This window comes from Zalophus californianus, chromosome X, assembly GCF_009762305.2.
Source record: "Zalophus californianus isolate mZalCal1 chromosome X, mZalCal1.pri.v2, whole genome shotgun sequence".
Classification (NCBI taxonomy): domain Eukaryota; kingdom Metazoa; phylum Chordata; class Mammalia; order Carnivora; family Otariidae; genus Zalophus; species Zalophus californianus.
Genome location: NC_045612.1, coordinates 79,622,257 through 79,649,284, shown reverse-complemented (window position 1 = coordinate 79,649,284; position 27,028 = coordinate 79,622,257). Strand labels below are relative to the sequence as shown.

At 38.4% G+C, this 27,028-nt stretch overlaps 1 protein-coding gene across 1 annotated transcript; it reads right to left on the bottom strand.

The window, feature by feature from the left end:
- Nucleotides 1-1,223: 1,223 nt before the first annotated feature.
- On the bottom strand, nucleotides 1,224-11,723 carry LOC118356560 (zinc finger X-linked protein ZXDB). Its single transcript, XM_035725721.1, has one exon. The coding sequence runs from the start codon at nucleotides 11,026-11,028 to the stop codon at nucleotides 8,599-8,601; it is 2,430 nt and encodes an 809-aa protein (XP_035581614.1). The 5' UTR covers nucleotides 11,029-11,723; the 3' UTR covers nucleotides 1,224-8,598.
- Nucleotides 11,724-27,028: the final 15,305 nt, after the last annotated feature.

Sequence of the window (27,028 nt, the reverse complement as noted above, 5' to 3'; positions counted from 1 at the left end):
CATCCTCAGTGGGGAAAAACTGAGTGTTTCCCCTATAGTCAGGAACAAGATAAGGATGTCCACCCTCACTACTTTTATTTAACATAGTACTGTAAGGCCTAGCCTCAGCAATCAGACAACAAAAAGAAATAAAAGGCATCCAAGTTGGCAAGGAAGAAGTAAAACTTTTCCTATTTGCAAATGACATGACACTCTATATAGAAAACCTGAAAGATTCTAACAACAACAACCCCCCCCCAAAAAAAAACAAAAAAAACTGGTAGAACTGATAAACAAATTCAGTAAGGTTGCAGGATGCAAAATCAACATACAGAAATCTGTTGCACTTCTATATACCAATAATGAAGCAGCAGAAAGAGAAATTAAGGAATCAATCCCATTTACAATCACACCAAAAACAGTAAGATACCTAAGAATAAACCTAACCAAAGAGGTGGAAGACCTGTACTCTGAAAATTATTTTCCAGTGAGGGAAAAATTATAAAACACTGATGAAAGAAACTGAAGATGAAGGATAGAAATGGAAAGACATTCCATGCTCATGGATTGGAAGAACAAACTTTGTTAAAATGTCTATACTATCCAAGGCAATCTACACATTTAATGTAATCCCTATCAAAATACCAACAGCATTTTTCACAGACCTATAACAAACCATCCCAAATTTGTATGAAACCACAAAAGACCTCAAGTAGCCAAAGCAACCTTGAAAAAGAAAAAGAAAAGCTGGAGGCATCACAATTCTGGACTTCAAGTTATACTACAAAGCCACAGTACTCAAAATAGTATGGTACTGGCACAAAAACAGACATATATATCAATGGAATAGAATAGAAAATCCAGAAATGAACCCACAACTGCATGGTCAATTAATCTTCAACAAATCAGCGAAGAATATCCAGTGGGAAAAAGTTTCCTCAAATATTTGGTGTTGGGAAACCTGGACGGCAACATACAAAAGAATGAAACTGGGCCACTTTCTTACACCATCACAAAGATAAACTAAAAATGGATTAAAATCTAAATGTGAGACCTTAAACCATAAAAATCTTAAAAGAGAACACAGGCAATAACTTCTTTAACATAGTCAATAGCAACTTCTTTCTAGGTTTCCCTAAGGCAAGGGAAGCAAAAGTAAATATAAACTAGTGGGACTTCATCAAAATTAAAAGCTTCTGCACAGCAAAGGAAATAACAAAACTAAAATGCAACCTACGGCATGGGAGAAGATATTTGCAAATGATGTATCTGATAAAGGGTTAGTATTCAAAATATATAAGAAAAATTTACAAAACTGAACACCCTAAAAACTAAGAATCTACTTTAAAGGATATTTGAAGTAGAAATAGTTAAAAACACCAACTACCAAATTATCTGCCATTTTAAATAATCAATGACATCTATTTTGAGCACATTTTGGCATTTCATAGGCCTAAATTTGGAAAACTTTTTACTTTTTACTATCTTCATGAAACTTCTGAAAGCCAGATGGTATCAGATAGATGACCAATGTTGTAATAACATCTATTTGAAATTTTTATATTACTAACTGTAATTGGAAAATACTAGGCGTGTTTCAAAATTGCCATTGTGCTTTTATCCAGATGTTGTCAACCAAAGACACTTAGGAAAAACCAAACACTTGGCTATAAAACAAAATTAACTTCTTTCTCTGTTGTTTCAATTTTATTTTCTTATTTCCATTTTTTGGAAGAATCCTCAATGATTTTTTGTAAATCCAGGTACCACTTTATCTTTGAGGACTTTTTGTCCCCAAAGAGATCTGAAGTCTTGAAGGACAATCAGGGTCACTTTGCAAAAAAATCCTGTGAGCAGTGAGTTTTTACAATACTCAGTAGATTTAAGCAGTGAAAAGGACTATCCAATGCCTACTATAAAAATTGAATAAAATATAAGTCAACCAAATTTTTAGGGTCTCATCTAAAAACTCAGTGTTGTAGACAGTCTTCTAAAAATGGACTATAACATGCTCTAAAATACGTAAGATTAATCAGCAAGATTACATAAACAACAGTGACATACCCAAGTGGGAAAGTGAGTCCTCTAATAACAAAAAGAGAAAAATAAGTTTTACTTAATCAACACTTTGAAAAGTGAGACAATAAAAAAATCTATGACATCTTTTTCTCTTATGTCATGGCATCTGATACAATTTTTATTGATACTATTGATAATTAAAAATAAAATAATTAGCTCTAAGAAGCACAGGAACATAAGGTAATTTTACAGGGAAAAATATTAAATTTCTTAGAAACACCAAGTGCTAAATATAGTATTAACTAGAATGCCAACATGAATTGAGAGGAAAAAGTACTCACTCCATCCAGTAGCACATAATCTAAAATTGGAACTAGCCTAGAATAAACTGCTGCTCTATTAACTGAGTCATTGCCTGTGGAATTTCCATTTCAGCTCTCTATTTTGGCTGATTTCCTCATAAACAGACATGTGACCAGCTACTTTCTTCCACATCCAGTGTAATGTAGTCTCACACTGACTGCAGCATAAACAGGAAAGGGAAATAGGTCCTGATAAAGATTAATAATTTCTTGGTTTTATCCCAAAATTAGAATGCTTGAAGAGTTGAAATGTCTTTGTTTTTGCTATCATTTGTAGTTATTTTGCATCTTGAAAACTGTTGCTTGTCACTAGAGTTTTATTTTGCCATGGTGCACTTTGTTCCCCTTTCCAAATGTATTAAGCTACCTATATTTAATTCAGAATCTTAAATGCTTGCTTGATGATTACCCTGGCACTTACCACATGATTGGTGAATTCTCAGGATTCTCCATGCAGAATTCCAGTTCTCAGTCCTAAATATCATATTAAATTTAAATACCCTTCTTTTCAACTAGTGTACTTGCATGAAATAATTACTTTCTAATTAAAGTCTGTGTTTTTTTTCAGAAAATTAAGTTTTCTTTTGCGTCTAATATGAGGAAATTTTATTTAGCTTAATGCCATTTATTTGCATGCTAATTCATTTGAAAATATACAATTTCAAGATATCACTTTCAGATATGTGTATGTGTACATTGATGAACACTGACTATATCCAGAATTCTAATCTAGAATAACTTAAAGCAAAATTTAAAATTTATTTCCCAAAGGATTTTGCTGTGATTATTTAAACTACCATTCAAAGTTCTGTGCAAATTTTAATTTAGGATAGTTTACCCTAATTGCTGCATCCCAGATTAAATTTTAGATTCTTCAAATTTTTTGAAACACTTTTTGATGATATGTGCTTTGAGTTTTTCCTTATTGCTATAATCCACATTCTGAGAATGGCAACTGCTATTCTATTTAAATCTGTATTATTCCAAAATGTAAACATTTAGAACTTGATTATATATTATTTTGATTACCTAATGATTTCTTTGTCTATATCTTAATGTGTATGAGCACAAAGACAGAACTTGTCAAATATGTGCTCAAAAGTACTTGTTTAAGTGAACTGATTAAATATACTTTTGTGTTATAATTTATAGTGTTTCACACAGAGTAAGGACTCAGTAATTGTCAGCTGCTTAATAAGGTAGTAACAAGAGATATTCCCAAGGGATTCACATCTTACTAGTGGTCTTAAGAATCACTGACTACCCTCCATGGTTAGGATTATTTCAACTAGTTTTTAAATGTCTTATTCATTCTCTCCTTATTCACCTTTATTAATATTTGCTTCTGTTGAAAACAAAAAACACGGAAGAAAGAAATCCAACAAAATGTGAACAATGTGATAGGAAACTATTTTATGATGGAAATATTTTAAAATATAACTTACTTAATATCACTTTTTCTTTGGACTCCATTCCTTCTGAGTTATCACCAATAGTGGTAAGGGTAACAATAAAAAGGACAAAATATTTTGGGATAATAGAGGATGTTATCCTGTGACTGAGTTCTCATACCGTATGAGTCAATGACATAGGGGGTTATTAGGAAAGAGCCCCAAAGATCACATGGAAGTTAGTTTTAGACAATCCTAGTCCTGTCTCTTCCAGTCTGAGAAAAATGCAGGTAAAACTTAATCTAACAAGGTTTATATTGAGGAAATATTGATATGGATGACTAAACAGCATCTCCCAAATTATAGAGAAATGATTTATTATATTACTAAAAACCATAAAGCATCTGTGGAATATCCAAAGGAGGGAAGAGATTATGGTATAATCCACAATATGTATAGTTTACAGTAGAGTAGGTAACTATAATTTATCACTTCCTAATGAATTAAACATGCCTTAATCATCTTTCCATAGATACTCCTGAAAAGATTTCAATACCCTTCTTGTTCATGATAATGAAATGTAATTTTTTACAGTCTCCAAGAAATCCCTAGTCATTTCTGATCTTGCTTTCTAAGATTTATTTATTTTAGAGAGTGAGAGAGTGCAAGCAGGGAGGAGGGTAGATGGAGAGGGAGAGAGAAAATCTCCAGCAGACTCCCTGCTGAGCACATGGAACCTGACGTGGGGCTCGATCTCATGACACTGAGATCTGACCTGAACAAAATCAAGAGTCAGTCAGTTAACCAACTGAGACACCCAAGCACCCCATCTTGCTTTCTTTTTCTGATGGGTGTCTCATATATTCAATGAGTCACCAAGTTATATTTTTTTCCTCAGTTTGGGAATATCTGTAATTAATCTCACTTCCTGCCATGATTTCTCTTCAGGTCCTCATCACAGCACCCTGAAATTATTTTACAATAGACTCCTAAATGATTTTATCTCCCCCCCATCAAATCTACATTATATATTTCTACTATATTAAACTTTCTATTTATTTATCACTTGATTTCCTTTCTTAAATATCTTCACTGGGTCTTAACCATGCCCATAATAAAGTCCTATCCACTATGACTGATTTTCATAGCTCTTTAGAGTTAGGCTCCATACTGGCAGTCTAACCCTAACACCCAGAACTTACCAAACATGAGCCCTGAACTAGATTGTCTTTCCCAGTGTTGTGTGGCCTATTCCATTTCAAATCTTTCTTGTGCTTTTCTCCCTGGCTAGAATTCATCTACTCTCTTTTCAACATAACTAAATCTAACCATCCATTAAAGCATAGATACTGCCCCTCCTTTTCCTCCAAGCCATTAACTTGGTGTCTGAAATCATGTGTCCTGGTATTGTTTAGTTGTGAAATATTTAATATGTGAATTCCTATGTCCTTTCCAAAATTGAGATATGGCTTACATTTTACTACTCTTATCTATATTCCTAGTACTCTACCTTGTATTTTTTATGTAGTCAGTAAATTAACTTGAAATATACTGTGAGGTTCGTAGCTTAACTGTTACCAAAGGCCCAGATCTGACAAATATAAAAATTCATTTGTAGTATGTGTTTTGCTCTTAGATGTCGTTGTGTTCTGACAAAGAGTTTAGATAATCTGTTCTCTAAGTCCCCAACACATTTTTTTTTAATTGCCAAGAAAATCTTTTGTTCAAAAGCAATATATACACAAATTTCAGTTCAGCCTTATATTTTAATTAGCACATATTTTGAGTGAATTACATCTAGATTATCATCAAGTGTATCTGTTTGGTATCAATAATTACTAAGGGATTATGAGTATTCCCAAAAAGGGAGTTAATCAATGTTTTATCTGGAATCAAAGAATAGTCATGAATACCCTGTTATACCAAGTCTTCTTTTAATCCACAAAGAAAAGTGATCCTCATATTCTATCAAGTTTCACTTCTATTAAAGACTTTGAATTATGCAATACTATAATGAAATAATGGTAAAAAAAAGATTAACATATTTTAACTCATGATGAATATGTTCAACAGAGTTCCCTGGATGCAAACCTTTCTGCAAAGCATTTTGTTACTGTTTTCAATTGGCAAAATCTTCATAAACCAAGGATTTAAGAGGCATTGTGAGGCAAATGAGAAAACATTGAGTCATGTCCCATTATTTTTTTTAAAATGGCATATTTATGCCAACACTAACAGAAATGTAGCCATTATGTTTGTAGTCACTTCTGACTATAATGTCACGCCATTTCCACCATCATACTGGGAAAATGGTATTGAAAAAGAAATTTTTTGAACAAATTGATTGAAAGAAACTGTGAGACCACAAAAAATTACAAGATATTTTAGCTTCAAGAAGTAAAATTTGTCCATTGAAAATTCCACATAGGGGCTCCTGGTGGCTCAGTGGGTTAAGCATCTGCCTTCAGCTCAGGTCATGATCTCCAGGTCCTGGGATGGAGCCTGGTGTTGGGCTTCCTGCTCAGCAGGAAGTCTGCTCCTCTCCCTCTCTCTCTCTCTTGTTTTTTTCTCTCTCTCTCCCTCTGCCCCTCCCCACTACTTGTTCTCTCTCAAATAAATAAAATCTTTAAAAAAAAGGAAAATTCCACAGAATATAATAGCTCTAATGGTAGGGCAAAAGATTGAGGGATTAAAGAAACAAAGTGAAATAATTTATGGTTATATATATTAACAGATGCCTATAACCTGCATGTTTACCTCAGGCCTCATATTCCTATCTGTAGGAAAAGAAAAAAAAATCTATTTAAGAGGACTTAACTAATGACAACACATTTCCAAAATGGGCTTAAAATTTTTCCAAAGTGCTGAGAGAGAACTGTTAAATGGTTAGAAACAATCATACTCTGACCACTCTTTTGAGTTACAAATTTATGTATATACCTCTTGCTTTTTCACTGAATGAGCACAACCAATTTAAAAACCAGATAGTACAGTTGCATTTCAAAGTGGCAAATTATAAAGTGCACTACCAAAGTGCTCTGTCATCCACAAACATCTACATGCAAGCAGTAATGGGTTAGAATGTTTCAGAGCAACTAAGAGTGTTTGCTAGCAGAACAACATGGTGAAAAAAATTAGAAAAGTAAAAGAACATGTCTTATGAAAACCTTACATAAAAATATCCCCATTATCATTTTATTTATATGGAAACACACTGACATCTAAATCCAGAAAATAATTTTGTACTGCATACTCAGACTTGCAGTAAATACTGTGACTAAAAAATGGGCCATGATGGGAATGGCTGAGAGATGGTGACCATGAAAATGACCTAATTAAAATTTAAAAAGAAGAGATCATGACATTGATACACACAAGTTAGAGAACTGGTTGGAGAAAGAGCAGAGCAGGCAGAAGGGAAAAAACATCAATTACAGTGGAACAGAAAAAGTGGTTATAAACAAAAGCAATCATGAAACTCAGAAGAATAAAATGGAAATTGATATATATATGTATATATATAATAAATATAAAATTCATTTATAATGTGAGTTAGGTAAATTTTAGTTTTTAATATAAGTTATAGTTAAAACTTTGCCACAACTATCTCACAATACTGTGAGGCTCAAATATAAGTTGTGAAAGTGCTACATAAACTATAAAATGCTATATTCATGTAAGACAAACAATATTTACTCAAAATGCAAATGAAACCTCTCATTCCAACTCAGGGAGAAGGCAAGCAATGAGCTCTCTGGGACACAGAGGGTGAAAATGTCACTCTGATCCGTTCTCAGATTTTCTTGGAATCACAGGCTCTATATATTCACTCTATGGGCTGGCTTTGAATGCAGAGCAAAGATAATATAATTCGGACTGATGGACCTGGGGGCAATGTTACAGACGAATTGTATGGAGAAAAATCCTTCTTAATTTGTGGAAGAAAGATATTCCCTTCCTGCTTCTTAACGTTCATAAACCTTTTTGCCTGCACAAATGTCATATTTAATTATACTGATTTCTCCTCTTTGAGGAAGGAATGAGAGGAGCAGGAGAGGTGATAAAAATTCACTAAAACATGCCAAAACACATAACATTCTATGCCCAAAACTAACTCCTAGGATAGAAAAATAAGTTTACAATGCACCAAGTAAACTGAGGCTTACTGATGCTAAATGACTTATATAAGGCCACTTATTCACCACCAAATCAATATTTCTGGGTCTGAGTCATATCAAAGCTCTGGCACGTTCCACAACACAGCCTTCAATGAAAAGAAGAAGAAGAAGAAGAAGAAGAAGAAGAAGAAGAAGAAGAAGAAGAAGAAGAAGAAGAAGAAGCAGCAGCAGCAGCAGCAGCAGCAGCAGAAGCAGCAGCAGCAGCAGCAGCTAGAAAGATAAGGAGGTAAGCAGAACTAACCCATATTTTTAGCTTTCTTTTTTTAAGCTCTAACACTAGATTTCAGAAATATTTTGACATTCTGTAAAATTTCCATTAAAATTTTAGAGTTAAACACCAGTTCCACATTCTCTGATCATTAACTCTCAATGCATTTTCATTACATTAGAAGCACATGCAATAGTTAATCATGGTAAGATTTCCTAAAATTTTCAAGAAAGAGCACAAAATCATTAAATACAGAGTTAAAAGACCTTAGAAATAATCTACTGAAACCACCTCATTTTATAAATAAAGAAATTAAGGCTCAGATAGGTTAAGTGACTTGCTCAGGGTCACACAACTTGACAGTTCCAGAGTCAAGATTATAAATTAAACATTTAGTCCAGACTAGCCTAAAAATTGAGTGTAATTCATAAGAATAAGCCACGTGGCAAGGAATTAATAGTTCATACCAAAAATGAGCTGCCAGTCACTGTGATAAGATCTGTTTCTTTCTGAGAACCATGGTTTCCTGCTGGATTGGAGGAGAATCCAAACTGGGTTTCTTCCTCCTGTCCAAAGAAGTCAGAGTCAGGATGTACATTCCATTCTGCTTTGGTTGGCGGCAGTAGTTCTGAGACACTGTTTTCACAAAGGGTGCTTGAAGGAGTCAGAGCATCCGTGTCCACTGTTAGCTTACTGCTGGGGGTCAAAGCTTGGGGCTCTTGACTTGAGTTTTTCATAGTCAAAGAGCCCAGAGATGCCAATGGCCCCACACTTAGACTTGGGACATCATCCATATCTAAGGGACTCTGCTGAAAACCAGAGGCTGTCGTTCCAAAAAAGAGAGAGGTATCCAGACTTTGAGGAAGGTCACTGGTGGCCATCAAGGCCCGAGGGTCCACAGCCTGCCCTAAGGAATTATTATTATTAGCAGGGAGGCTCCCTGCCAGAGTTGAACTCACAGAAGCCACATCAATAGTCAAGATTCCAGAGTTCACCAATGCTGTGTCCAACACTGCAGCAGAACTACTGCCAGGCACATCAGAGAAGAGAGACACTAGCTCTGCATCACTGAGATCACTCTGTCCCTGGCTGGTAAGTTCACTGCTGGGCGTAAGAGAATTCGCAGCTTCTAGCTGAGCTAAGAGATCCTGGCCGAGGTTGTGCCTTTTGGTCATGTGGGTCTTCATGCTGTGCTTGGATGTGAAGAGTTTATTACAAGTAGAGACTGGGCAACGGCTTTTCCAAGTGTCCACGTCCTGCAAGTGTTTCTTGGAGTGAATGTAGAGACTACTGCGAGCAGAGAACCTGGCACAGCAGCCTTCCACAGGGCACACAAAAGGCTTTGTGCCCAGGTGGGTTATGCTGTGGCCTTTCAGATGCTCAGCCCTTGTGAAAGATTTCCCACAGCCTTCCACAGGGCACATGAACCTCCGGTCATCCTCGTGCTTCCTTTTGTGCCTTAAGAGTTTGGACATGCTGGTGAAGTTCCAGCCACAGCCGTCAAAGTCACAAAGGAAAGGTCTCTCACCGGTGTGGCTCCGCAGGTGAATTTTCAGGCGACAAGCCTTGTCGTACTGTTTGCTGCAGCCAGGAAAAGAGCAGGAAAAGAGTTCCTGTTCCCTGAAATGGGCACGGTTATGGGAAAACAGGGCACTCACTGTGATAAACGTCTTCTTGCAGCCAGAAAACGCGCACTGGTACGGCCTCTCAGGCTCGAAATGGCTGCGCTGGTGGGCGCTGAGTTTGGCCTGAGTGGGGAAGCTCTCCTCGCACACCTCGCATTTGAACGAGTTCTCCTGCTCATGGCCCTTCATGTGCGCCTTGAGGTTATACACCGTGGTGAAGCTCTTGCCACAGCCCTCCGCAGGGCAGCCAAAGGGCCGCAGTTTGTCGTGCGACTGCAGGTGCCTCTTGAGCTTGTAAGAGGTGGTGAAAGTCCAGCCACAGCCGCCCAGGGGGCACTTGAAGGGCCGCTGGCCCTGGCTGCTGCTGTGAGTCAGCAGGTGCACCTTCAGCTGGTGCTTCTTGGCGAAGGTTTGTCCGCACTGCGCCTCGGGACACAGGTACAGCACCACGCCCGGGCCTGGGCCCAGCGGCCTGCGGGGACTCTCGGCTGCGGCTCGGCCCTCTGCCTCCTCCTCAGGCGCGGGGGCGGGCGCCGGTTCTGCCGGCTCCGCCAGCAGGAGGTCGGGCGGCAGCTCCGGGCAGTCGCTGGGCTGCGCGGCGTGCGGGACCCCCGCTTGCGGAGCCATCAGACCCCCAGGCTGAGGGGCAGGCGCGACCCCAGGCTCCCAGGCTGGCGGCGGGGGCGTGGCCAGGGTGAGGACACCGTTCTCGAAGCGCAACAGCAGGTTTTGGTTGTGGATGGTGACGGTGCCCGTGAAGGCCGCGGCGGGTCCCAGGCCTGGGGCGGGGATCGGGTTTTCAGCCGGGGATGGGGCGGGGACTGCGGACAGGCAGCGGGGGCCTAGCGCCTGGCGGCCCGCGGGATTCGCGCCATTCTCACCCTGCTGGAGCTGTGGGACCGACTCGGCCTCCTCCCTCCATACAGGCCCTGCGGCCTGGCCGGCGCCCGTGGTCTCCACATCGCCACCCGCCGGGTCCAGCAACACCAGGAAGAAGTCATCGCTGTCGCCGCCGCCGCCGCCGCCAGCGTGATCCGACCTCGGCGCCAACGGGCTCGGGCCCAGGCCCCGTGAGGCCGCTCGGGCCTCCTCGTGCCGCCTCCCGGGCCCGCCATCTTGGGGGCCCCGGAGCAGCAGGAGGCGGCGCGCGGGGACCTGGCCAGCCCGCGGGTCAGGGCCGCCGTGGAACCGGCTGGCGCCCGCGGGGCTGCCAGCACCGCCGCTCTGTCGTGTCCCTCGAGGCGGGAGCAGCCTCGGGCTTTCCATCTCCGCGTCGGTGAGGCTCCACTGGAACCAGAGCCACGGAGGAGGCGCGACCCCGCCCCCTGCCGCGGGCCTGAACACGTTCCTGAAAGGGAAAAAAAAAAAATGTGCAATGCGCAGAAACTGGCCCTATCAGATATTAAAACGTGGTTAACGACACAGTGATTTAAATATTCTGGTACTGGGTCTCTGGGACAGAATAGAAAGCCCAAAGGCAGAGCCTGGTATGCACAAATAAGTTCTACATTCAATATTTGTAGGAAATCAAGGACGTCTTCCCAGATAATGGGGAAATGAAAGTTCACTTGGTAAATGGTGCTGGAATACCTAGCAATCTGCTAAATGCAACTTAAATCTGTACATCACTGTATATACCAAAATAAACACCCTCACCCCCTCCCAGTGGTAAGCATGGTGATTTTTGTAAAAAATTGTTTACTGGATGGCTGCCTGGCTGGATTTATCAATCCAGTGAGAGAAAATTCCTGGGACAATACACTATGTGTCAACATTAAACTACCATAATGCTAGCAAATTATGCTGAAAATGATTTTCTTTTCCTGGGCAAGTTCCATATCCAGAACTGTCTTGAGCAAGGTCCTCAGGAAAATTTGTTTTTTATTTATTTATTTATTTATTTATTTATTGCCTGCCGATACAGAAATTAGAATGAGTAAGAGGTGGGGCCAAAACAGATTACCACTGTTCAGCCTAGAAGTGCAAAGCCTGGAAGATGAAACAATTTATATTGAATCCTGGAAAACCCACCCCACCCCTGGGTTCTTCTAAGAGGGTGCACAACCTAAACCAGCTCTTTGCCATTACACCATGGTAAATTTCATGTCCAGTCCCACAGCATTCCTTAGCTAATTCTAGATTCTCCAGCACATGGAGGTCTCTGGACAGGAGTACCAGTTAAGTGTGATAAGATTAAGCCCTAAGTCACTGTTATGGACTCTGCTGAGAAAAATACACATATGACCGTGTTCAATAGTCCTGGTGTGCCGGCTTGCATTTCAGTGTGGTGACCCAATCTCACTGTAATGGATTTGGCCTGTGATGCCTAATGATTGTGTTAATGATGATGATGATGATCTTCCGACTTGTCTGTCATCTGTGATTTGGGAAATGATATAAATAGAGGGTGAAATATCTAGCAAGGAAAAGGTTTAGGGTAATGACTAGATTATGGGGCGCATATAGTTTAAATAATCCCCACTCCCCCCTTTTTAGTGATAATGTATACTTGCAGAACACTTGATAGAAAGAAAAAGTTTTTCATCCCTAATACTCTAAACCTTATCAAAATTTTTACTTCACATATTTTCCTTCCATTACATTTTTTTGCAGGAAGCCATATTTAAAAATCTGAGGTATAGAGGAGTGCATAAAACATATCTGCCAGGTTTAGATAATTTGTAAAAACAAACACCCATGTAACTAGGACCCAGGTCAAGAAATAGACCATTGCCAGCTTTCCAGAATACAGACACTGTGTTCCTCCCAATCACAACCCACACCCTTTCTTAGAGATATAGTCATTATCCTGACATTGTGAGTATTTCAGAGTTTTTCTTTATAGCTTTACCACTTGTGTACACATCCCTAAATAATACCATTTATATGAATTAATATAAATAAATCATACCGCATGCTTCCTCTGATGGCTTGCTTCTCTCACTTGTATCACTTATTTGAGAGATTCATCCATGTTTTTTAGAGTAGCTATAGATTCTTTGTCTCCATTGTTCACTAGCATGCCAGTGTATAATTTTAGTGAAGCAATCATGAATTGATTGAACATCCAATTCTACAGTGGATGGACACTATGGTTGTTTCTAGTTTGGGACTATTAGTATTAACAATGCTGCAGTGAACATTCTTGGACATTTCCCATGGAATACATGTGTAAAAGTCTCTTGGGTCCACCTCCAAAAATAGAATCACTGGGGTATGAATACCCTCAACTTTTCTAGATGATGCCAAATTGATTTCTGTAGTAGTTGTGCCAATTTACAGTCTCACCAGTAGCACAGAGAGTTCCTGCTGCTACACTTCTTCACCTACACCAAGAATTGTCAGAATTTACTTTTTTTTACTCTTACTATTAAGCTTTTGCATATTCTCATATTTATGAGCCTTTTGGATTTTCTCTTCTGTGAAAGGACTGTTCAAATTCAAATCTTTTGCCCATTTTTCTATTCTATTTTCAGTGTTGTACTTACTGATTTAATGAGTTCTTCATATGTTTTAAATACCAGTGCATTGGTCATTATACGTGTGGCCAAAAAGTCCCTTGCTCTGTTGCTTGTATTTTCACGTGCTTTATGCTGTGCTTTGTGAACAGATCTTAATTATAATGCAGTCAAATTTACCATTCTTTTCCTATGGTTAGTGATTTCCTGTTTTATGAAATCTGTCCCTGCATTAAGGTCATGAAAATATTTTCTATTTCCTATATTGTCTTCTAAAATATTTATGGTTTTGCCTTTCACGGGTCTTAGTCCACCTGTAAGTGATGTTTGTGTATGGTGTTGAGGAGGGCTTTGTTTGTTTGTTTTTAATTTGGATAACCAATTGTCTCAGTGAACCACTCATTGAAAATTCTGCTGTTTTCCAACTGATTTCTAGTGCCACATTTGTCAAGTATCTACCTATGTATAAGCTAGTTTCTATACACTCCAGTAAGTACCATGGCCCTATTAATCTGTTTATTTGAAATACTATATACCAGTATTAATTATTACAGGTCTAAAGCCAATCTTGATATTTGGATAAGGCCTGTCAATTCTTCCTTGTTTTTCAAAAGTGTCTTGGTTATATTTGGCCTGTTTTGACTCCATTTAAGTGATCAATTCATCAGAAAAATTTAAAAATTTAAAGCAAAACTTTGCGGTATCTAATTAAGACTGTGTTGAACTTTCACATTCGCCTTCTTTTCAATATTGCATGTTTGATTCATAGATATGGTCTATCTTTCCTTTTAATAATAAAAAAACCTTCTTTAATGTGTCCCAATAATATTTTGTATTTTTTTCCATAGGAGGACATTTTATCCTAGGCATTTCATATTTTGCAAATACCATCTTTGAAATTTTCATTTTCTAAATTTGTTCTGGTAAATAGAATGCAAATGGCTTTTGTATATTGGTTTTTTATGTTACAAATACCTAAACTCTTTTGTTGATTCTAACAACTTGTCTGTACATACTTGTAAGATTTAAGGTACAGAATCATAACATCTGCACATAATGCCAGTCTTACTTCTTCCTTTCAAAGCATTTTCTTCCTTTCTTTTCCCTTACTGCTTTCTCTCAATGATAGTGGAGGTCTTTATTTGATGCATCTCTCAAAGAGAAAGGTATCAGTAATTCTAAGAATGATGTTTGATGTACATGTGTTCTGTAGCAATCTGAATCAAGCACGGGGTAGAAAGTGCACAGTGGACAAGGGAAGTCTAACATAAACATAAGGTTTAATGTAAAGAATTATTAAACTATGAAAAATGCATAATAAATAGGATATGTTATTTCCTATGTGTGGTATTCTAGGGCTGTGGGAGAGGGCCCAAGGAAAGACCAATTTTGAATGTGGGCCCCTCTCCAAGGCTGGAGTTCACACCTCAGTGGAGAAGGTATAGGAGAACCTACTGGATGACAAACAAGTTTGCTGGTTTGTGGGTGCCAGAGCTGGTTTACAAAACCAGAGCTGGTCTACAGTTACAGGGTAAGCAGGAAACAACCCTCTGGAACACATCAGTGTGGACAAGCCACAACTAGTGGCCAGTGTGTGGGTGTGTAGTAAGAATGGGGGTGCTTGTGGAGTTGGAGGCCTGGAGTTAAAAATGCCCTGCACATAGGATCAGAAAGACCTTGGTTTTGGGAGGGCTGCAGCACTGGGAGAACTACAGAAGAGTAGTTGTTTGGGGATGGGGCAGAAGAGCAAGAAAACAGAGGGAATTAAGGGGGCAAGTGTTTTGGATGATACCAAACGTAGTATGATGTACCAATGGATGTACTATGAAGAGGGCCACAAAAAGCTTATTTCCAGGCCACATCAGGATTGCACATTTGATGAAGACAGTTGTTTTTGGCTCATGCTTGGAGCCGAGCACTGAGGATATCTTCATAGCCACACCCCTAAGAACCAGAAATCACAGGCACTTCCTCCTTCAACCTCCAGTGTCTTCTACTGAGATTATAATATTGTGTTCACTCTGAAGGAGAGATACTTAAAAAATTCATCTATTATCAGAGAGCATGTTTTGAGGGGTGAATTTAGAGTAGAGAGGCAACACATTAATAATTGGCTTCATGTCCTTTATCAGTTTAAGGGATTCACTTCTATTCTTAGTATGCATGGATAGTAGGCATCCCACCTGCCAGGGTTATTGTTAGCTCACCCAAGGAATAGTATCATCCTGTTATTTCTCTGGTAAATTAATGATTAAAGCATCAGGACTGGCCTTTGCAGGAACTTTAATAGACTTCTTAGGATTTTTGGTGGACCCAGGGTTCCCCGGTCTGAACTAAGTTTATTATTATTATTATTAATTTTCAGTTAGCCACTGTATAGTACATTAGTTTTTTATGTAGTGTTCAATGATTCATTAGTTGCATATAACACTCAGTGCTGAGTTTTGCTGTAAAACCCAGGCTTTGGCACAAGGGGTTGTCATGGGGCTAGGGCAGAGAACTTGTGAACCCTGCATTCTAGTCCTACCCCGGGCTTGTCTGCTTCACCTGTAAAGAGAACCTTGGCGTATGGTGAGATTGCCTCTCTCACCATAGTGTTGTCCTTGAGAACAAAGTACTTTATACCTTAAATGCTGCTCTGCATTCCTGGTAGCTGCACCTAAACTAAAGAGGGAGAGAATATGCTTGGATTTCATTCAAAATCATGCCCAACAGAGCCCTGACCATGAAGCAGCAGGGCCAAAGATTCCTGTGTTAGTCTAACAAAGTGTACATGTTTACCATTGTTGTCAGTCTAAGTGTTTTAATTGTACTTTTCTCAACTGTACTTCTCTCTTTGGTCTTAGGCTCCAAAATGGACAAAAATTGATGGGGGGGGGTAGCATATATATTTTTTTCCATTCTTAAGGGGCAAGCAATCCATTCTTTAGTGATTAAACTTGTAACTTACATTGAGAAGGAGAGGTATTTTAATTAAGAAAAAAAACTTTCTCTTTCTGTGTGCCCATATTCAATAGATAGAATAAGATATCACTAAATCAGGAGAAAAAATACTTGAAAAGTTGCTCATCCTTGTACTCTTGTACTCTCTTTCTGGTATGAGCAATGTATGAAGCATATTCACCTCTTGTGCTCAGAAACCACAGGAAAAAAATTCACCTGCAGAGTTCTATTCACACATAGGACTGGACTGGCTTCTTATCCCAGGCACCCTGAGACTTTATACATGAGGACTTGTGTATGAATAGGGAGATTGTCCTTTAAATGCTGGTTGGACCTGTTGCCTGGTCCAACTCTCTTCACTACCACTCTGGCAATGGTGAGATACAAATGTGAAATCTGAAACTTGTTCACTAACAGGAGGAAACAACCCTCCAGACCTGCCACTTGGGAAGCTGTAACCACTGGGCATCCAAGCAGGCACCGTGACTTGCTAAAAATCACAGAGAATCAGTTGTTGTGGAAACAGACACCTCCAATCTGTGGCTTCTGAAGTTGGGCTGTGTAGCTGTGATGTCTCTCCCCTGCAGGAAGGAGAATTTTGGGGGCCCCCATGAGGCATGAGCTGGGAGGGACCCGCCAAGTGTTGCATCCTCCCAGTGACAACAGGAGTGACCCCTGCCCTGTCACTCCTGAACCCAAACAAAAGAGCAAAAGTGGAGAAAGTAGGAAGCATAAACAGCACAAACATGTTGTATTACTTGTTGTGTCCTGCATATCAACCTATCATGCTCTGGCAGAAGATGCAGAGCAAGTGTAAAAGTTTAGGAATGCCTGAAAATTCAAGTCGTTGTTTCTCTCTGGTCCAAATGAGGAAAGAGGGGATGGGTATGGGGTAAAACCTGTGTTTATGCGTGGGAACCATTTGTACTTTGGGCAAACTTGACAACTACTGTACCACAGAAACCTTCCCCGTACCCTTTACCTACTCTCAATCAGAATGTAATACAATTTCTGAGGATGCCTGGGCTCCATCACATTAAGCTCCAGTTTTCCCTCAAAAATTTTATGGGTATGAGGTTTTCCTTTCCCTTTCTGTTTCTATTTACTACAAATACCCCAAACCACACTCAGGGATATCATGGCCACCCTAAGACTTCACTCAGGCCCTCTTTCCCTGCCATCCACAAACTTGGCACCTTCTGACTGGCTCAGGGGAATTTAATCTCAAGAGAGAAACTGGTAGGGGCAATCCTCTCCCCAGAAGGTGCTCTAAACAGCATCTCTCTGGGACCATAAAATGAACCAGGGACTAATGGACTAAGCCATCCTTTGGAAGGGTGTACTGTATGCCAGCAAAGCTTGTGGTGGGGAAGACTGTCCCAGTTATTAGCTCAGCAGGGAACTTTGCAGGACCTGTCCCTCTGTCCTCCTGGTCTGATGGAGGTCAAACCTCTTCATGTCCTGAAGACAGTTTAACTTTTCAGAAAGATATATGCTACATTTCACTTGTTTTTTATCTGTGTGATCTGGTGAAAATAGAAACCACCATCTATCCACACTTATTTTCAATTTTTTTCCCACTTCCACTAGAAGTGTGGTCTGCAGGGCATTCACATGGGCCTGGGCTTTGACTCTGAGGTCTCTGTAATTTTAACTGTGAACTCAGACTCAGCACAGAGCATAGCGCCTGGAGTAAAAAAGAGATTCACAAGGCAAGTGCCTACCATAGTCAGAAGAAAGCCTTTTTCCTGCAGCCTGCTCAACAAGGAAGTTACTAGTTTTCACATAATTTATCCCACACATGCAAATGCAAGGCCCCTATTTCAAAGCCCAGTGGACTCATATGGTCATTTTTCTTCCTCAGCATCTCCCAAAGTCTCCAGTTCCCAGCTGAGAGACCTCTTTAATTCCCAGCCACCTGCTGCATTTGGCCTCAGCCCATCTTGCATATGATTCATTTTTCCAAGAAAAAGTACTTTCCCAAAGGTCTACTATGGGCTGGTATACAACTTTGGAGTGGGATCTTGAAGGATGAAGAAGTATTGAGTAAAAGAGGAACTGTGGACAGGAATTGGTTGGAATTTTTTGGTAATGGAACAGTCTAAACCAGTTAGCATATTTGAGTACTTGACTCATCAAGTGGTATTTGCAATAACTGCTCATTGCTTTTTCATTTTCCCAGCAACAGGTAACTAGTCCAGAGCCTTCCTTAAATGTTAGACTTCTGACACATAATTATGCCCACAAGTGGTTCATATCAGAATCAGACAGGCTCCTGGTCTATCACAATGAAAACAGGACCTTGCTTGAGATGCATATTACTAATATCAATGAAAAAAAGTATATTTATAGCATATGAAGAAGTAGTTGGAAAATATGACCCAAAATACAGAAAGCAATAGCACATTAAAATAAAGAAATAGAAAAAAAAGTATTGAAGATTTTGATTTATTATTCACTTTAAAGAAAAGCTAATTGGCTAAAAATTGTCAAAGACTTTGCAAGCCTTATTGTTTAAGGGTTCTTTGACTCCAAACATGTTTTTCCATTACTTAATTTAAAAAATCCATATGTAGGGGTGCCTGGCTGGCTCAGTTGGTTGTTTGCCTTTGGCTCAGGTCATGATCCCAGGGTCCTGGGATAGAGCCTCACATCTGGCTCCCTGCTCTGCAGGAAGTCGGCTTCTCCCTCTCCCTCTCCCTCTGCACCCCCCCAACCTTCCCGGTCATGCTTTCTCTCTCTCTCTCACGTGCACTCTCTGTCTCAAATAAATAAAAAAAAAAGCTTTAAATAAAAGTAAAAAATCCATATGTATATATTTATGAAGCTCATACCATATCAGAATAGTGACCATATCCATCACTTCCAAAAGTTTCTTTGCTCACTTGTGTATTGCTTTCCTACCCATCCCCATTCCTACCTCTAGACAACCACCAATCTGTTCTCTCTCACTATAGATTAGTTTGCATTTTGTTGAATTTTGTATAAATGGAATCATACATTATATTCTCTTTTTTGTCTTTTTAAACTCACCATAATTATTTGAGATTTTTCCCTGCTGTTATTTGATGTAATAATATATTTATTTTGTTATTGTATTGTATTTCATCATATGGTTATTTAAGGTTTTTCCAGTTTTTGCCTATTACAAATAAAGATGCTATTAATATTCATGTACAAGTCCTTGTGTGGATATATGCTTTATTTTTTCTCAGATAAAAACTTAAGAACAGCAGTATGGTAACTGTATATTTAACATTTTAGGAAACTGCTAAACTGTTTCCAAATATCCATAGCCACATATACTCATGGAGCCTTGGTATGGTCAGTCTTTTTAATTTGAACCATTGTAATAGGTGTGTTGTGGTATATCATTTTAGTTTTTTTTTAATTTTTTTATTAAAGATTTTATTTATTTATTTGAGAGAGAGAGAGAATGAGAGATAGAGAGCACGAGAGGGAAGAGGGTCAGAGGGAGAAGCAGACTCTCTGCCGAGCAAGGAGCCTGATGCGGAACTCGATCCCGGGACTCCAGGATCACGACCTGAGCCGAAGGCAGTTGCTTAACCAACTGAGCCACCCAGGGGCCCCTCATTTTAGTTTTAACTAGCATTTCCCTATTTATAATGTTGAGCATCTTTCCATGTGCTTAATTACCATCCATTTATCTTATTTTGTGAAGAGTTTGTTCTAATATTTGCCCATTATAATTGTGTTGTTTGCTTAGTACTTATTGATTTTTAAGGATTCTTTACACATTTAAATATAAGATCTTTGATGGTTATGTTTCATGGATATTTTCTTGCATTCTGTGTCTTACTTTTCATTTCCCTAACAGTATCCTTATTTGAACAAATTATTTTAATTTAGATGAAGTCCAATTTATTGATTTTGTTTATTGTACTTAATATTTTTTACAACCTATTTAAGATATTTTTGCCAAGTCCAGATTCACTTAGATTTTGTCCTATTTTTTATTCTAAAATTTTTATAGTTTTAGCTCATATTTAAGTCTAATATCAATTTCTACTTAATTTTTGTATATGGTATAAGGTAAAGATTATCATTTCTTTTAACTTATAGCTATCTAATTGTTCCAGCACCAGTCCCTGATAACACTATCTTTTTTCCACTGAATTAGCTTTGTACCTTTGTTGACAAGCAAATACTATATCCATATGGGTCTATTTCTGGATTCTCTGTTCTGCAAAATTCACCTATTTGCCTATCTTTATGCCAGTGCCACACTTTTTTTGTATATTATAGCTTTATAGTAATAAGTCTTGGAAGCTGTCGGTGTAAGTCCTACCGCATTGTTATTCTTTTTGTTTTAGTTTTTGTTTTTGTTTTATTATGTTCAGTTAGCCACCATAGAGTACATCATTAATTTTTGATGTGGTGTTCAATGATTCATTAGGTGCGTATAACACCCAGTGCTCATCACAACACGAGCCTTCCTTAACACTTTTGGATATTCTAAGTCCTATGAATTTCCACATAAATCTTAGAAATAGCTTGTCATTGTTGGGAGACAATTCTTTATAAGTCTCATATTTCTCCTTGAATTCTGATCAGAGGCATTAACAGCATTTGTTTCACACTATTCTCCAATGCTATCTATGTAACAAAGAGCCTTGGAAGAAAATATAGTATTTCACTCTGGGACAGAAGGTTTATTTGTTTGCTGTTCAGGAACAAAGATAGTATTTCCCTCTGAAGGAGTTTGCTAAAATCCTTTTAAAATATTGGAGTTTTCCACATGGTAACATAAACCCACTGTGTGCTTATCATACACTTACAGTGCTTCTCATCACCAGAACTTGATAAATCATGACAGTTGATGGAATTTACTCATTTAGGACCCTGAGGTGTGGGGCATCAATGAAGTTTACACTGAAAATTGATTACAATTTGCTACTTAGAGTCTTATTAAAGTTACAAATTGCATAGATTTGACCTCAGCCCTTGTCAGTCAGATTAATCAGAGTGGCTAAATGACATATTGCTATAAGTGAGTTAAAGTTAAAGACCTGTATATTGGCTCTTAGGTTGTTTATGTTTTCACAACAGGCTAGGATTATCACCAAACCCAAATTTTTGCACATACATTTGCTTTAAATATAGATGAAATATATATATTACTATTTAGAGCTTGCTTTACCAAACTGCACCAAACATATGCTAGGCATAGTTATGACAAACTCAGAGGCTATAAAACACCACTGCTTGCCTTCAGAGCTCTCTGACCCAGACTCCTCTAGTGGCTGAGCCATATCACTTAAACAAGAAAGCCCCTTTCCTATTTCCCTATTTCACCAAGAGTTGCCTAGCCCCTTCTTTTTCTGGGTAGTGCCCTTCTATAGCTGTCTTTGAAAGGTCTCCTTTTTTTTTTTTAAGCATCTGAATTAGTGATTTATTGCTGCATATTAGCAGATTACAAAAAGAGTGTTTTTTTTAATTCTTGCAAATTATTTTATTTTATTTTATTATTTTATTATTTTTTTGATGTAGTGATCCAAGAATCATTGAAAGGTCTCCTGTTTCGAGAGACTCCCCTTTTCAAGCAATCTGTCAAAGCGGCTCCCAAACAAAGCATGTTGGGTGCTACTGCCATCTTGTGGTCTTGTCTTTTTCCTTGATTAGACCAGAACCTAGAATTCATCATAAATTATGAAAAGGATGGGGGTTTGATCATGAAGGACAAATCGGCATGCAGTTTATTCAGGGTAGTACGACAGTTAATTGGAAAATCAATCTTGGATAGCCATAAGTGTTAAGACACAAAATTTGGAATGTCTCTGTGTCAGTTTGACATGCTTTTGATCTTTGCTATACTAACCAATACACTTTTTATGGTCTGGCTTGTGCCTCAGTAACCTGGCCAAACTGTAGGTCCAGCATTTGAGTGAACTCACACCATTATTATGGATTCTTGAGGTCAGAGGCACTGAGCTGAGCAGGTAAGGAGGTCAAACCCCTCACCTGGGTGCCCCAATAGGTAGGTATTGAATGTTGTAAGATTTGTGCACCTGATTAGAAAAAAGAGGGCAAGTGCATACCTCTGGAATAAAAATGGGCTCAGCCAACTAAAGTGCTACTTAAAGTGACTAGGGGCAAGGACATTTATAGCCTTGTCACTCCCAGGATTCTGAAGGAGGTGCTTGTCCTGCTGAACAGGTGTTCCAAATCATGAGACTTGTGCTGCCTTGCTGGCAGCAACTTCTGGAGAGGATGCAGTGGCCAAATTCCTGGGGGAGACAAGATGGAGGGGAGGATAGGTACTTTCTAGAAGAAAAGCCAACACAGTGCCACCGCAATAAGGCCCAGGATAATTGCCAGTAACCACATATATCCAGAGGAGAAATTGCTGGATCATATGGTATTTCTATTTTTTAAAATTTTAAGGAGGCTCCATATTGTTTTTCATAATGGCTGTACCAAATTTATATTCCCACCAACAATGCACAAGGGTTCCCTTTTCTCCACAGCCTTGCCAACACTTGTTTTCTTGTCTTTTTGTTAATAACCATTTTAACAGGTGTGGGTGATAGCTATCTTCTGTATACATTTATACAGAAATGTATAAAGACAGAAAAGATAAAGGAAGAGATACGAGGGAGGGGTTGAATCCTCTTTTGAAGGAGGAGAAAAGTCCTCTGTTTGCCCTGGGGCATAATCTTTCTTTAAGGACACAGGCCAGAAACCAAATGAAAAAGGAGCTGCGTGGCTATATAGCAGGGAGCAAGGTCCATCCAATGGGGATCCCAAACTGGATAATCTCTGGTAAATTGGTGGAGAAATTGCAATGCTTACAAGGGTTAGATTACAACCCCAGGCCAACTTTCCCTTCTGAGGCAGCCTTATCTTCCATCACCTATCTCTGATCACTATCAGTAACAAGGATCCAATCTCATGTAAGGTTCTTGCAGCTGTCAAAAGTCATCAGCTTTTTACCACTAAACTGTGGTTTGGATTCCAAAAAGTAGCATTGGCTGACTCTGCCAGGTCACAGGTGCCAATATCTTCCTAATCCCATGAAGCACTCATGCTGTAAAGGAACCCCATCCCACCCATCCTGGTGGTGACCAAATTGAGAGAATTGATGAAAGGGGTAATTACCCATTAACTATTAAAATCAGCTCAGGTTTTTTTCTTTTAACTCAAATACAACTTTATTATTTTTTCTCAACTTTATTGAGATATTATTGACATATAACACATGTAAGTTTAAAGTATACAAGGTCATAATTTGATGCATGTATATATTGCGACATGATTACCATAATAAGGTTAGTGAACACCTCTATCTCCACATGCAATTTCCATTTTTTGTGGCAATAACGTTTAAGATCTACTCTCTTAACAACTTTCAAGAATATAGTACAAGATTGTTAACTATAATCACCTATGATGCATATTAGTTCCCCAGCACTGATTCATCTTATAGCTAGAAGTCTGTACTCTTCGACCAACATCTCCCCATTTCCCCCGCAACCTAGGCACTGGAAACCACCATTCTGGTCTCAATTTCTATGAGTTCGGCTTTTTTTAGATTCCACATATAATTGGGAATATAAATATGTGAATTTCTCTGTCCGACTTATTTCACTTAGCGTAATACCTGCAAGTCTATCCATGTAGTCACAAAAAGCAGGATTTCCTTTTTTCAATGATTGAATAATATTCAGTGGACATACATATATGAAGGATTTTCTTTATCCATTCATCTGTTAATAGACAGTTTGTTTCCATGTTTTGGCTACTGTGAAAGTGCAGGGAACATGAGAGTAAAGATATCTCTTCAAAAGAGTGGTTTAATTTTCTCCAGACATATATCCAGAAGAGAAATTGCTGGATCATATGGTATTTCCATTTTTTAAAATTTTAAGGAGGCTCCATATTATTTTTCATAATGGCTGTATGAAATTTATATTCCCACCTGCAATGCACAAGGGTTCCCTTTTCTCTACAGCCTTGCCAACATTTGTTTTCTTGTCTTTTTGATAATAACCATTCTAACAGGTGTGGGTGATAGCTAATTGTGGTTTTGACTTTCATTTTCTGTTGATTAATGATGTTGAGCATCTTTTCATATAACTGCTGACCATTGGATGTCTTCTTTGGAAAAAATGTCTATTTAGGTCCTCTGTCCATTTTTTAATCATATTTTTTGTTTTTGTTTGCTATTGCGATGTGTGAATCCCATATATGTTTTGGATATTAATTCATTATAAGATAGATGGTTTGCAAATATTTTATATCATTCCATAGCTTGCCATTTAATTAAATTAATTTTTTTGTGCATAAGCTTTTTAGATAGAGGTAATCTTACTTCGTAATTTGTACTATTGTTACTTGTGTTTTAGGTGTCCTACCCCCAAAATTGTTGCCAACACCAAAGTCAAGGAGATTGCTCCTTATGTTTTACTGTAGTACTTTTATAATTTCAAGACTTACATTTAAGTCTTAATCCCATCTTGAGTTAATTTTTATGAGTGGTGTAATAAAAGCATCCAATATTGTTCTTTTGCATGTAAATACTTGGTTTTCCCAACACAATTTATTGAAGGGACTAGACTTTTCCCATTGAATATTCTTGGCCCCCCTGTCCAATATTAGTTGACCATATATGTGTGGGCTTATTTCTGTGATCTCCATTTTGTTCCATTTAGCTATGTATCTGTTTTTATGCCAATACTATACTATGTTGGTAACTATAGGTTTGTAATAAAGTTTGAGATCCAGAATTGTGCTTCCCCCAGGTTTGTTCTTTCCTCTCAGAATTATTTTGGCTCCTTGGGGTCTTTTGTATTTCCATATAAATTTTGTGATTCCCCCCATTTTTCTAAAAATAACCATTGGGATTTTAATAGGGTTTGCATTGATTCTATAGATGGTTTGGGTACATTTTAACAATATTAATTCTTCCAATCCATGAATTTGGGCTATCTTTTCCTTTCTCTGTGTGTTCTTCAATTCTTTTTATAAACATCATGCCATTTATAGTGTATGGATCACTCACCTACTTGATTAAATTTATTCTTAAGTATTTTACTATTTCTAATGCTATTGTAAATGAGATTCTTCTCTTTTTTTCTCTTTCAGAATGTTTGTTGTTAGGGTATAGAAATGCAACTGATTTTTTTTAAAGATTTTATTTATTTATTTGACAGAAAGAGAGCACAAGTAGGCAGAACAGCAGGCAGAGGGAGAGGGAGAAGCAGGCTCTCCGTTGAGCAGGGAGCCCGATGTGGGGCTCAATCCCAGGACCCTGGGATCATGACCTGAGCTGAAAGCAGCCGCTTAACCAACTGAGCCACCCAGGCGCCCCAATGCAACTGATTTTTGTACGGTGGTTTTGTACCCTGTAACTTTACTGATTTTGCTTATTAGTTTTAGCAGTATTTTGGTGGAGTCTTTAGGGTTTTTTATATATAAGATTATGTGATGTGCAAATAGAGACAGTTTTTTACTTCCTTTTTCTTATTATTTTCTAGCCTAACTGCTCTGGTTAGTATGTTGAATAAGAATGGATAGAGTGGGCACTACTGTCTTATTCCTGACCATAGCAGAAAAGATTTTAACCTTCCAACATTGACTATGATGTTAGCTGTTTGCTTATCATATAAAACTTACTATGATGAAATGTGTTCCTTTTATCCCATTTCTTGAGAGATTTTATCATGAAAGAATTATGGGATTCTGTCAAATCCTTTTTATGCATCTATTGAAATAATCATATATTTTTAAAAAATTTTTTGTATTTATTTGAAAGAGAGAGAGAGGGGGAGAGAGAGCACAGAGGGAGAGGGAGGAGCAGACTCCCCGCTGAGCAGGGAGCCCAATGTGGGGCTCGATCCCAGGAGCCGGAGATCATGACCTGAGCCAAAGGCAGACGCTTAACTGAATGAGCCACCCAGGCTCCCCATATAATATTTAACTTATCTTCTATTAATGTTGTGTATCATGCTTATTGTTTTGCATATGTCAAATCATCCTCACATCCCAGGGATGAATCCCATGGATTATGGTGTATGATGCTTTTCACGTGGTGTTGAATTTTATTTGCTTGCATTTTTTTTAATTTTCTTTTTTTTTTAGTGGTTTGTCAGCTTACTAAAGATTTTATTCAGGATTTTAACTCCAAAGGCAGCTGGATCCAATAGCTTCACCTGCATTCTTTATCTTTACCCGCATCTCCAATGGAGGGTTCATCTTTAAGCACAAAGGATGTTAGCAATAAATTTTATTGGGGAAAGAGGGTTTGAAATATGAGACTAGTCAGAAATAGCATACCAACTTCTCCACCTTTGCATGAATAGAGTAGGATTCTCCAACAATTCCAGCAGCCTAACACTTTTTGAGTTGCATCCAAGGTCATTAAAGTCCTCAGGTCTTGTTCCTGCACCAAACACCCTCCCTCCGCTTCATAGAAGATTCTGAGGCCTAATCAGACTAAAAAGTGAGCTAATACCACCAATAAAATATTATTTACTTGTTTTAGTGCTTGCCCGAGTATGTTTAAAAAAACAAAGTGGGAAATTTTCTTGCCTATGAATAGGGTTCTTTGATTATTTTGATGTTTGCTTGCTAATAAAGATTTGTAGATGGGGCAAAATTTGGTCTGAGATTTCAGTTCACCTGAAGCAAGGCTATGACCAAAAAAAACCCTGAAAAAATATGAATAACCAAACTAGCTTGGATAAATCTGCAACAGAAAGGTCTATTTTACTTGTTGCCAATATAATTCTCATATAATATACAAATCAGTATTGTTTCATCAAACACTTAACTTCTTTGAAACATGTTTTAAATTGTAGAAAGAAATCGTTAGCAAATATTATTTTTAGGTCTTGAAATAATTA

Bases quoted from the DNA above. Each gene is read 5' to 3' on its own strand.
- LOC118356560 (XM_035725721.1), bottom strand. From the start codon at position 11,028: ATGGAAAGCCCGAGGCTGCTCCCGCCTCGAGGGACACGACAGAGCGGC.